General features: G+C 38.4%; 1 protein-coding gene across 1 annotated transcript in view; it reads left to right on the top strand.

The window, feature by feature from the left end:
• The window catches only part of LNPEP (leucyl and cystinyl aminopeptidase), a 93731-nt gene that overhangs the window by 32880 nt on the left and 47231 nt on the right, over nucleotides 1-13620 (top strand). Inside the window, exons 2-4 of the mRNA XM_004420347.3 lie at nucleotides 2605-3445; nucleotides 8312-8450; nucleotides 9725-9856. Of these exons, the coding sequence (XP_004420404.1) occupies nucleotides 2605-3445; nucleotides 8312-8450; nucleotides 9725-9856 (1112 nt within the window). The remainder of the gene's footprint in view (nucleotides 1-2604; nucleotides 3446-8311; nucleotides 8451-9724; nucleotides 9857-13620) is intronic.

The following is a 13620-nucleotide window of genomic DNA, read 5'->3' as shown; positions in this document are numbered from 1 at the left end:
AGATTATAACCACGTGGACCTATGTTATTTAAAACTGAAGCATTTCGGGCCGGCCCCATGGCTTAGTGGTTGGGTGCGCGCGCTCTGCTACTGGCGGCCTGGGTTCGGATCCCGGGCGCGCACCAACGCACCGCTTGTCCGGCCGTGCTGAGGCTGCGTCCCACATACAGCAACTAGAAGGATGTGCAACTATGACATACAACTATCTACTGGGGCTTTGGGGAAGAAAAAAAGGAGGAGGATTGGCAATAGATGTTAGCTCAGAGCCGGTCTTCCTCAGCAAAAAGAGGATCAGCATGGATGTTAGCTCAGGGCTGATCTTCCTCACACAAAAAAATAAATAAAATAAATAAAACTGAAGCATTTCAACTAGGATGTTCTTTGCTTTTGGCTTATAGATAGCCTGTATATGTGGATTTAAGAGGTTTTAGAAAATTTCCTGTTTCTTTAGGATCTCTTCTTTCAATACAAATAAATCCCATTAAAGCAAGAGGTAGTCGTATATTAGAGTACAATTTAATGCTAAGATCAAAGTGTACTGACTTAAGAATCCAAAGCAAAATTTTCTTAAATAGGCTTGAAGTACAGTCTTCCTTGAGCTACCTGTAATAAAAGTGGTTTTCCCTGGTTTGGTATATTTAACTTCATATGATTGTACACACATACAGAAGTTTGCTTCTGTTGTGCAGTAAAACTCAGCGGATGGGTCGATGTGTTCTGTATCTAAAAGATTAAAATTCTACATCTGACTGGGTGATAAATAATAAAAGTGAGTTATCTGCATTTTGGCAGACATCTGACTAAGCCTTTGTCAAAAGATTTGACGTTAATAAAGTGCAGACGGGAGATGCTAACATGGTCAGACTGTAGAGTACACCTTGGCTTTAAACAGGGCATGGCTGAAGAATCAAAAAACACAAAAATGAAGTTCTAAGGAGATAGAATTCAGGAATGAGAATGCTCTATATATTAAGCTGAGATTATACCTAGAGTTAGTTACTGAATAGTTAGAAGTTTATTAAATAAAACCCTGCTGCCCAGATTCCATTGTTGTCTACATCAGGTCTGACACAGAACAAAACACATGGGCAAATGCCTAAGAGAACATAATCTTCCGTTATGAGGTTAAAAAAAAAAAAAAAAAGTCAGAAAAGGCCTTTTAGACATTTTAAAATGAAAAAGCAAATTAAGCAACTAATCCACAGCACTGTGCCAAGTACTATAAAACTACCACTGAAAATTTTTAACCATTAAGAGTTCATAAGAGTTAAAAAAAATATGTAAGTCCAATACAGCAATATTTGCTCTATTAATGAAGTAAATGACCCTCAAACACAGTTAACTATCAAAACAAAACAAAACTTTGTCACAAGAAGTTGGGGCACTCTAGGAAGTTTAAGAGATTAAGTTCCCAAAGCAGGATATTGTAACTATCATCCTTCTTGCATTTCCAGATCATTCACAGGAGATGGATAGATAGCAGCTTGGTAAACCCACACCAGAAAGTAATTAAAAGGTTTATTCAAAGTAAGCTTTTAAAGTAGCATAGCTTTTATGACATTCAGGATGGAGAGGAGGTAGGAAAAGGCAACCTCATTGGGGTCTCTATGATCCCCAAAGCACAAAGGGATGAGATTAAGTGAAAAGAAAATTTATTTTTAAAAAGTAATAAAGAAAAAAAGAAGAACAAAAAGAAAATAACTTTTCTTAATTTACTTTGTAGCAAGTTAAGCTGAGCTATGGAATAACAGGTGTTCACCTGGTGGACTGGGATGAAAGAGAAAAATGATGACTTTGCAGGCAAGGGGAATAGAGAGGAAAATAGGAATATGGAGGATAACATGGCATAGCAGCCTGGCTTGTTCTCAGAATAATAAGCAGTTTGGGATGGCCAGAGCACACCCAGGAATGGGGTATCTAGTGCTGGCTGGGATCTGACCGTGGAGAAGGCCATTTGCCACTTTCAGTTTGCTGTGAAACAGGAACATCCCTCTTCCAGGAGTAAACAAATAACCCAGCTTGTCGCTTAGCCATCATTCAAGTCTATAAATGGGCGTACCAGTTTGTGGTCCTTCCTAGGGAGAATGGGACTCAGAGAAGAAACCAGCAAGGGCCCCAGAAGCAGATTTGAGGCCTTCTAGGCAGGAATTCTGAGTTGCTGGTGCCCAGACCCCAGAAGGGGAAAATGGACTGTGGGTGGGCATGTCTCTTTGATCTTATTTACTCCCCACCCTGTGGGGACAGGCACAGCCAGAGGCAGGCCAAAGCAAGGCCCTCTAATTAGAGCTCAGGACAAGGGCCCAGGCTATTGGGCAGGAGTGTATTAAGGAAATTAGTGTTTAATCTCAGCTGCCTTTTTTTAATACTAGCATATTTATTTGGCTTTTTTGTTTCATGATTGTGGTATACTTTTATTTATGCTTGAGTTTTTAATGGATGATATAAGAAAATTATAAGCATCTTATTTAATTCAGTAGCTCTGAGATGGAAATAAGTCTTAGTGATAAAAAATTTCTTAGATTAAATGTGGTCTTGCTAATAGACATTTTATGATGAGCTTTTTTTTCTGACTCTGTGCCTTGTCCTTATGTTTTGGTTTTTTAGATCGGCTTCAGCTCCCCAGGAATATGATTGAAAACAGCATGTTTGAGGAAGAACCAGATGTGGTGGATTTAGCCAAAGAGCCTTGTTTACATCCTCTAGAGCCTGATGAGGTGGAATATGAGCCCCGGGGTTCACGACTGCTGGTGCGGGGTCTCGGTGAGCATGAGATGGATGAGGACGAAGAGGATTATGAGTCATCTGCAAAGCTCCTGGGCATGTCCTTTATGAACAGAAGCTCAGGCCTGCGGAACAGTGCAGCCGGCTACAGGCAGAGCCCAGAGGGGACTTGTTCACTACCTTCTGCAAGGGCCATGGTGGTGTGTGCTTCTGTCATTGTGATTGCTGTTTCTGTAATCATGGTAATTTATCTACTGCCCAAATGTACCTTTACCAAAGAAGGCTGCCATAAAAAAAACCAATCGTTGGAACTAATTCAGCCACTTGCAACAAATGGGAAGTTGTTTCCATGGGCACAGATCAGGCTTCCCACTGCCATTATGCCTCTACGCTATGAACTTACCCTACATCCAAACCTAACCTCGATGACATTCAGGGGTTCTGTGACGATTTCACTTCACGCTCTTCAGCCCACATGGAATATCGTTCTTCACAGCACAGGCCATAATATTTCAAGAGTGACATTTATGTCAGCAGTTTCAAGCCAAGAAAAACAAGTTGAGGTCCTGGAATATCCATTTCATGAACAAATCGCCATTGTTGCCCCTGAAACCCTTCTTGAAGGACACAACTATACCTTGAAGATAGAGTATTCGGCAAATGTATCTAGTTCTTACTATGGGTTTTATGGCATCTCCTACACAGATGAAAGTAATGAGAAAAAGTATGTAACCCTCTTAAATGATTCTGCTTCTTTGCTCTATGATGACTTCTGCAGTGTGGTCCCTTTGCCCATACCAGAGACATTAGGTGCAATTTTTTTAAATTTAGGAGGTTATTTGCAAAATAGTAGAATGGTGATCTGGAAGAATATACTGTTTCTTTCTTAGTCACAACCTTAAGCATATATCATATGTATCATATATCACGGTGGGGGTGGGGACATGCTGATGGAAGGAAATGGATAAAGGTTATCAGTTACTTTCTCTATCACAAAAACTTAAGTTATCTTGAGCTTTTGATGTAAGATGAATCTAGTTTTCTATCACCTTACAAGGTCTCTGTGGGAAGCAGAGTAAAAAAGAGTGTGGATTATTCTTTAAGATCTATTTTCCTACTGTGTGGGAACTTTTAGGAGGTCCTTAGTGAGATGGAGAAAGAGGGCATGAAGAAGTGTTGTGTTCTTATATACATCATTTTTGGTATCCTTATTCTTTGCTGGTTTATTTAAAAAAATCCATTCTGACTGTTTTGGATTTCTGATGAAACTTTAAAAAAAAATCTAGGAGAGACTTAATTTGCTTCAAAATAAAGTGACTCAAAACATGAAAGTATTCAGCTCTCTATTTTAGACCATGTATTTTGTACTTGAATTTTAGTATTCATAGCATATAGTTCAAATTTCTGGAAAGATGCAGCAGTGCACACTGCATACAGGTTACTCTTAAATAGCGATAATGTCAGTTCTCTTATTTGCACAAAGTCCTTGTTAGATCTGCTTAATGCAATTAATATGGAGCATTCTCTTATATTAGTTTGTAAACTAGTATGTGAATTACTGATTCTGGCCATTTGGCTAATGTATGTTTGTGTATTGAGGAAAACAGAAATGAATATTTTAAGTCTATCTTAAGGAAGTTTTTTGATCCTTCTTAAATGGAGAAAGAGACGAAGAAAGATCTGTAGTCCTATTCAGATAAGTAATTTTTCTATTTTCCCTTTATGTAATACTTTTAAAATAAACGGCATGCTGGCTTTTGCGTGAGATCTGACATTAAAAGAAAATTTATAATTGTAATGGCAGCTCGAAGCTTCTGGGGTTTACTTCTTCTATGATCTCCATCATCTCTAGGAGTTACAGGGTATACATAAAAACAATGTTCTTTTTTTTGTGTGTGTGTGAGGAAGATCGGCCCTGAGCTAACATCTGCCAATCCTCCTCTTTTTGCTGAGGAAGACTGGCTGTGGACTAACATCCATGCCCATCTTCCTCCACTTTATATGGGACGCTGCCACAGCATGGCCTGCCAAGCAGTGTGTCAGTGCGCGCCCGGGATCCAAACCGGCGAACCCCGGGCTGCCGCAGCGCAGTGTGCGCACTTAACCGCTTGCACCACCGGGCCGGCCCCAAAACAATGTTCTTAGTGTTCAAACAGATCTTTAAGACATATCCCATAGTCACCTCTTCCATTTGAAGTATTGCCCTTGAAGTCCTTTGGGCCTGCTACTGTATAATGACAGGAATAAATGTTGTGTGGCACAGTAGGGTGATTTTTGGTATGGTGACTTGTTGACTCTTGCCATGGGCTGGATTGACTTGTGGAAAATGCTAGAAAAATGGAAGACAGCTCCTTAAAATTAAGAAATAGAGCATTAAGGGGCCAGCCCCATGGTCTAGTGGTTAAGTTTGGCATGCTCTAATTCGGTGTCGGTGGCCATGCTGTGGCAGCAACCCACATACAAAATAGAGGCAGATTGGCACAGATGTTAGCTCAGGGCAAATCTTCCTCAGCAAAAAAATAAATAAAAAATGAGAAAATAGTATTTTAAAATCTATTAATATAAATTAGTCTGTGAAACTCTGCTGTTACAAAAAATATATAAATCTGTTAGCCTACCTGGCTCAGTAAAATGAATGCCCCACATGATTGTATATCTTGATGCAAAATAAAATTTTAGAAGATTATTTATACCTTTCAAGATGTCTGAAAGCTATAATTCAAAGCAATTTTTTTTGTTTTTCTTCCACTTTTAATTTTGCTTAGTTCTGCTAGGGAAGTTTTTTCTACCCCCGTCCCCACCAAGGTATGATAAGAATAAATATTTAAGCAAGTAGATAAAGTAATTAAGGGATATATTCCTGTTGATTGGCAAATCAGAGTATATGTAAATGTCAAACATGTATGGACACTGCTTGTAGTAAGGGAACTTCACCTGTGTCATCTAAGAGGTGGAGATGGTCACTAACCTTGCAGTTAAATCTAGAAGTTGTGGATGATAGACTTAAGGTTCTAGATAACAAACTGATACTAAAAGAACTGGTAAGCAAATTTAGGATGAGAATGTGTTGATGTGTTTCCTTTCTTTGTCCTTCAGTCTCTCAGTGCCTTTTTCTTGAACTCTGGAAGCATTCTGCTAACTGGTCTCCTGGCCATCCCTCTTACCACAGCTTTCCCCCTCCTCTTGCCCCCGTCTTCCACACTGTGCCAGACTCATATTTCTAGAAGTAATAAAGATCTGACCATGTTGATCTTTGGTTTACGATCCTTTAGCAGTTCCTCATTTCCAACAAGATTTAGTTTAAGATCTTTCAAGATCTGGCCCTTGTTTTTTCTCACAGCCCTCACCTGCCATAACGAACTTCATGTGTACTTTCCTAAATTCTAGTGATAATAATAGCCCATATTTACTGGTAGTTGAAGTGCTAGGAACTGTTCCAAGTTTTTTTTTTTTTTTTGTGAGGAAGATCAGCCCTGAGCTAACATCCATGCCAGTCTTCCTCTTTTTGCTAAGGAAGACTGGCCCTGAGCTACCATCTGTGCCAATCCTCCTCCACTTTATGTGGGACGCCGCCACAACATGGCCTGACAAGCGGTGCATCGGTGCGTGCCCGGGATCTGAACCCAGGTCGCCAGCAGCGGAGCGCGCGCACTTAACCGCTACACCACGGGGCTGGCCCCTGTTCCAGGTATTTTATGTTTAGTCTTGTATTCTGTCAAACCCACTTAGAGGTGGATATTAATATTTCATTCATTTTACAGATGAGGAAGCAGAGGCACATAAAGTAACTCACCCAACATCTTATGGCTGGCAAGTAGCAGAGAGGGAACTCGAACCCAAGGTCATTCTAACTACAGAGGCCACATTCTTAATCACTGTGGTGTACTGCCTCCCTGGTTCACACCTCTTTTCCTTTCTCCATTGTTATCCCCAGTGCTTCGAATTCTCTTACCTGACACTCAGCTAAATAAGCCTCAAAGTATTCATCACAGATAGGATAGATTATAAGTAGCATCAAGTAACAGCCTTCTCAAAGGGACTTTTATGTGAGATAGTTATGATTGCAGTTCTTTTAATAGTAATTTAAGATTTGATTTGTCTTAGAACATTATGATCCAATTTTTATCCAAAGCGATGGTCCACGTGGACTCTCTTATATGGATAGCATGGATATCATCAAACTTTATCCCCTGGTCCCTTGTGGCCCTTTTCCAAAATCTTCTGTTACCTGGGTAAGACTTTGGGAGTGGGGTGAAGAAATGGAATATTAGAAACATAATATGTTTAAGTTGTTTCATGTATGTTGATTGGTGTCTTTCTTGCAAATGACCCAATAGAAACAGTGATTTGGGCAAATTCTTACCAGGAAAAATGTATGATAATTTTAAGTGTCAAAGAAGAGTTATGACCAGCATTTATATAGTAAATATCTATGTAGGACTTTACGGCATATAAGTAGTTTTTATTATGAATAATATTATTTGATTCTAACAAAAACCCTAGGTATTTGGCAGGGGATCCTACCTTAATCCTAATTTAACAAATAAGGAAATTGAGACATGGATCACTAATTTGCCTAAAGTCACTTGGCTGGTGAATTGCAGAGGGTGGGTCTTCTTACTACTAACCCCACACTTACTACTTTTCTTTTAAAAGTGGGAACTAAGCCCTAAGCAAGTGAGGCTATCATGTCCAAAGTGGTGGTTGTATGTGTACCGTGTTGACTTGTACTTGAAATATACACACCAGAGCCACACTTGTCCTGATTTCTCTATGGCCATGTTTGGATGATTTCCCAAATGCAGATCTGCTTTGTTCTGCTGCTTAATTGAAAAATCTGCATTTCTCCTCTTTTTCTTTCTATGCTTTTCTCCCAACCTTTAATTGAGGACTTTTATATGAGTTAAATTCTCAAGTGTTGTTGCTGTGCTGTAGGAGGGGGAGGAAAATTTTTGATTAATTTCTAAAGAAAGTAAAGGAAACCAGCATACTACAGGACACCTAGTTTTTTCAGTCTTCATAGAAGTGCAAGTTGTGAGTTTGAGGTTTAGTGTTGTGAAGCCGGAGTCTGTATGGATGATTAATGGCAATTAATGACGATCCTTCATACTGATCTTCCATCAGAAATCTTTCTAAGACCTCAGTGGCCAGCTGCAGCCTACCTTTGTGGCTTCATCTCCAGCCACATTAGGCAGCCACCCCCAGTCCCTGGATATGCACTGCTCTGTCGGTCCTTGTGCTTCCCACTCTTTCTAGAGTGTACTCTCTTTCCTTCTCTACCTTTTCAAATATTCCTCGTTTTTTAAGGCTCTCTTCAGATTTTGTCACCAGTTTCCTTACAATGTCTTCAACCGCTGGTCAGAATTTGTTCTCTACCCTTTGTTTCCACTGCTTTGTTTTCACTGTTATGACATGATTTGCAGCCTCTCAAGTTTCTGTCCATTGTATAAACCTCTGCCTCTCCCAGTTGATTGCAGATCCTTTAATGACTGGGATTGTAGGATGTTTATCTTAATATCCCTAGTACTTGGCAAGGTGCCTTGAATAGTAGGTGCTCAATAACTATTGGATGAATTTGCATTTGTTTTAGGTACTTTGCGGCAACTCAATTTGAACCCCTGGCAGCGAGATCTGCTTTTCCTTGTTTTGATGAACCAACATTTAAAGCCACATTTCTCATCAGGATCATAAGGGATGAGCAATACACTGCTTTATCAAATATGCCTAAGGTACTGTTCTCTTCCTTGAATGTAAAATCTTTGAGTGGGTCTCTTTCTTTGTTATGAATACTTGAATTCCTCTTTACCATACTGTTGAGAGTGATTAAAATCATATTCATTCTTATTCTTTCTTAAAATATTTAAATAAAATATATGTTGGAATCAATTGAGAAGTCAGCCTGAGGAGCACTTCAGGAAAGACAAAGACATGCTGGATATGGAATGTATGGGCAGGAAATATGTGCTACATACTAAAGTTGTGCAAATATTAATACTATGAACTAGTACTAAAGATCACAGTGATATTTTCTGAGACATGGTGAATTTGCTGTTCTAAGCAGGGATATTTGATAGTGTTTAACTATGATTGACCTTGGTGTTTTATTGGTTATTGGAAAATCGATATTGTAATGTGGAGGTTTAACAAGAACACAAACCTCTTTCTTGGGTGGTAGCTCTGTATGGAAGGCGGTGAGGGTGAAACCAAGCAGAATTGTTTTTATGCTAAAAGAACTTAAGGGGTCCTTTTGTTGACAGCTGAGAGGCTGTGTGCAGCCTGATAAGAGCCTCTCAGAACCTGTGTGCCTAGGGGAGAGGAGCAACCACATCTGACAGGCTATGGAGTCAACTCTTGTAGATTGGAGGACAAGATCTGTCCTTGAATAGGGACATCACTTCAGCAGCTCCACTCCTAGCCGTACTCTTCACCTTAATCTTTCTGTAAAAGAGGTGAAATGCCTACTTGCTTAGTATCCCAAAACATACCTTAATTCATGGTTGGAAAATCCTGCATACTTTTCTAGTAACTTATCACCTTTGATCCCACTAAGCCTTCTTGGAGTCATCAACACAGTACTTTTCGAAGCCATTTCAGATCATTTGGAGGGATATCCCAGCAGTAGCTCCTTCTTCTGTCAATGTATTTCTAGTAGTAGAGTGGAGCACTCTAGGTCATAAGGAAGGACTTTGGTTTTGGTGGTGTTTTAAAGGGGAGAAACAGAACCACTGTTACTTAGTATCTCTAACTTACATTTATTTAAAGCCATCTTTTGAGACTAAAAGTTTCTCATGGATTTTTCACTGTACTCGGTATGCTCTCGTGATGAAGGATGGTAGAACAGACTGAGACTAAGGGCCATGCTCTATCAGAAACTCGTGCTGACAGATTAAAATATGCCAACATCTTCACTACTTGTTTCCTATTTGAATTTTCAGTTTCTCAGTTTGTCACTGTCATTTATTCCATAATTACAGAACTGTTATCTTTTCCCCTTTGTTTTTAGAAGTCATCAGTCATTGTGGAAGATGGACTTGTTCAGGATGAGTTTTCTGAGAGTGTGAAGATGAGTACTTATCTGGTTGCTTTTGTTGTGGGGGAGATGAAGAACCTGAGTCAGGACGTAAATGGAACTTTGGTATGTTGTTGTGGTAATTGTCTTGAAAGCCTGTTTCACAAGAGGTTAAGAGGAATTCTTGCTTAATGACTTCTGGTAACTGCTTTATGAAAGAAAACAAGCTTTTGGATCACAACTATAACACTTTATACAAGAAATGTTACTTTTTTTGCTTAGCTTTTGTTTACTGTTATAATTTAATACCTGAAAGTCAATAATTTTCAAGTTTCCTTTAATTTTACTTTTACAAGAGAATTCTAGTCAGACAATATATGTATACTAAAGCTTCTAGAACTGTGCTGTACAATATGGTGGACACTAGCTTTATGTGGCTATTTAGATTTAAATTAATTAAAATTAGATAACAGCATTATGGCTGAATAAGATGCCCCTCATTCATGTCCCCCACCCCACCAATAACAATTTGGCATCCGTCCATGGACAAAAGTGTCTAATGTGGAAGCTGTGGGATCCAGCACTATATGCCAAAGGAGCTGGGGGGAGTCTTGCTCACCCCTACATTGGGTCCTAGGCATACAGACCTTGGTCCGAGCTGTGGACCCTGCAGTGGCCTATAAAACAGCTCCAGCCCCCTCGGCTGTGGTCTGGGCATGCCTGAAAAACACTGTCTTAGATATGGACAAGAGAGCCTTTGTGGAAGTTCAGATTACCATTTAAAAGGTTCTAGCATGCTGTTGGAGCAAAGAAATATGAGTCTGGATACATTAGAGAGGGCAGTTAGTAAAAACTGGAGGAGGTGGCTGCTACTTCATATGCAAAGACAGCAATGTAAAACCTCAAGGAACATGAAGAATCAAGGAAACATGACACCACCAAAGGATCAGAATAATCTTACAGTAATGGATCCCAAAGACATGGAGATCTATGACTTACCCAATAAAGAATTCAAAAGCTGTTTTAAGGAAACTCAGTGAGCTATAAGAAACCACAGAAAGACAATTCAGTGAAATCAGGAACAATGCACTAACAAAATGAGAAGTTTAACAAAGATATAGAAAACTTAAAAAAGAACCAAACAGAAATTCTGGAGCTGAAGAATATAAGGAATGAAGTGAAAAATACAAAAGAGAGCATCAACAACAGAATGGCTCAAGCAGAAGGAAGAATTGTGAGTTACAATACGGGAAATTTGATATTATCCAGTCAGAGGAGAATACAGAAAAAAGGATAAAAAAGAGTGAATAAAGCCTGCATGATTTATGGGATACCATCAAAAGAAACAATTTGCAAATTATTGGAGCTTCAGAAGGAGAACAGAGGGAGGAGGGGACAGAAAGCTTATTTAAAGAAATGTGACTGAGAACTTCCCAAATCTGGGGAGAAATTTAGATATCCAAGTTCATGAAGCTCATAGGTCACCAAACAAACTCAGCTTAAAGAGATCCTGTCTAAGACACATTATACTAAAACTGTCAAAAATCAAAGAAAATCTTAAAAGCAGCAAGAGAAAAGAAGCTTGTAATTTACAAGGGAACCCCCATAAGTCAATCAGTGAATTTCTCAGCAGAAACCTTACAAACCAGGAGAGAGTCAGATGATATATTCAAAGTGCTGAAAGAAGAAAACTGCCATCCCAGAATAATCTATCTGGCAAAGTTATCCTTCAGAAATGAAGGAGAGACAAACACTTTCCCAGACAAACAAAAGTGAGGGAGTCCATTACCGCTAGACCTGCCTTACAAGAAATGCTGAAAGTTCTTGCAGCTGAAATGAAAGGATACTAATTAGTAACATGAAACATATGAAAATATATAACATACTGGTAAAGGTAAGTATATAGTCAAACTCAGAATATTCTAATACAGGCATACCACAGAGATATTGCAGATTCGGTTCCAGATCACTGCAATAAAGCAAATATCGCAATAAAAAGGGTCACACGAATTTTTTGGTTTCCCAGTGCATATACAAGTTGAATTTATACTGTACTATATTAAGTGGGCAATAGCATTATTGCCCACTAAAACAATGCCCACAATAGCATTGTTGCCCACTAAAAAAACAATGTATGTACCTTAATTTAAAAATACTTTATTGCTAAAAATTGCTAACCATCATCTGAACCTTCAAGAAACTAGGAAAAGAAGAACAAACGAGGCCCAAAGTTAGCAGAAGGAAGGAAATAACAAAGATCAGAGCAGAATAAATGAAATTGATACTAGAAAAACAATAGAACAGATCAATAAAATTAAGAGCTAGTTTTTGGAAAGATAAACAAAATTAACAAACCTTTAGCTAAACTAAGAAAAAAAGAAGTCTCAAATTCAGAAATGAAAGAGGAGACATTACGACTGATACTACAGAAATGTAAAGGATCATAAGAGACTATGAATAATTATAGGCCAACAAATTGAATAACGTAGAAGAAATAGATAAATTCCTAGAAACATACAAACCACCAAGACTGAATTATGAAGGCATAAAAAATCTGAACAGATCAGTAACAAGTAAGGAGATTGAATCAGTAATCAAAAACCTCCCAACAAAGAAAAGCCCAGGACCAGATGGTTTCTCTGTGAATTCTACCAAACATTAAAAAGGACACTACAAGAAAACTACAGACCACTATCCCTGATGAATATAGATGCAATAGATGTCTGTGCACAAAGTTTTTAGCCAAATATTAGCAAACCCAAATCAATGGCACATTAAAAGGATCATATACCATGATCAAATGGAGTTTATCCCTGGAATTCAAGGATGGTTCAATATACACAAATCAGTAAATGTGATATGTCACATTAATAGAATGAAAGATAAATATCATATGATCATCTCAATGGATGCAGAGAAAGCATTTGACAAAATATAACTTTGTTTCATGATAAAAACTGTCAATGAATTGAGTATAGAAGGAACATACCTCAACATAGTAAGGCCATATATGACAAGCCCACAGCTGACATCATACTCAACAGTGAAAGATTGAAAGCTTTTCTTCTTAAGATCAGGAACAACACAAGGGTGCCCACTCTCTCACCACTCTTATTCAACATAGTTCTGGAAGTCTTAGCCAGAGCAATTAGGCAAGAAAAAGAAATAAAAGGCACCCAAATCAGAAAGGAAGAAGTGATTGTCTTTGTTTGCATGTGATGTGATCTCATATATAGGAAATCCTAAAAACTCCACCAAAAAACTGTTAGAGCTGATCAACAAATTCTCAGTAAAGTTGCAAGATATGAAATCAACACATAGAAATCAGTTGCATATCTATACACTAGCAATGAAATAACTGAAAAAGAGATAAAGAAAACTATCCCATTTACAATAGCATCAAAAACAATAAAATACTTAGGAATAAATTTAACTAAGGAGATGAAAAATTTGTATGCTGAAAACCATGAGACTTTGATGAAGGAAATTGAAGAAGATACAAATAAATGGAAAGATATCCCATGTTCATGAGTTGGATAAATTCATATTGTTAAAATGTCCATACTACCCAAAACCATCTTTAGATTCAATGCAATCTCTATCAAAATTCCAGTGGCATTTTTCACGGAAATAGAAAAAAACAACCCTAACATTTGTATGGAACCACAAAAGACCTCAAATAGCCAAAACACTCTTGAGAAAGAATAGGAAAGCTGGAGGCATCACACTTCCTGATTTCAAACTATACTATAAAGCTATAGTAATCAAAACAGTATGGTACTGGCCTAAAAATAGACACATAGACCAGTGGAACAGAATCAAGAGCCCAGAAATAAACCCTTGCATATATGGTCAACTAATATTTGACAAGGGAGCCAAGAAGACTCAGT

This window comes from Ceratotherium simum, chromosome 4, assembly GCF_057802395.1.
Source record: "Ceratotherium simum simum isolate JZ-2026a chromosome 4, ASM5780239v1, whole genome shotgun sequence".
Classification (NCBI taxonomy): domain Eukaryota; kingdom Metazoa; phylum Chordata; class Mammalia; order Perissodactyla; family Rhinocerotidae; genus Ceratotherium; species Ceratotherium simum.
The sequence above is the reverse complement of the archived record's forward strand: the minus strand, read 5'-3'. Positions and strand labels throughout refer to the sequence as shown.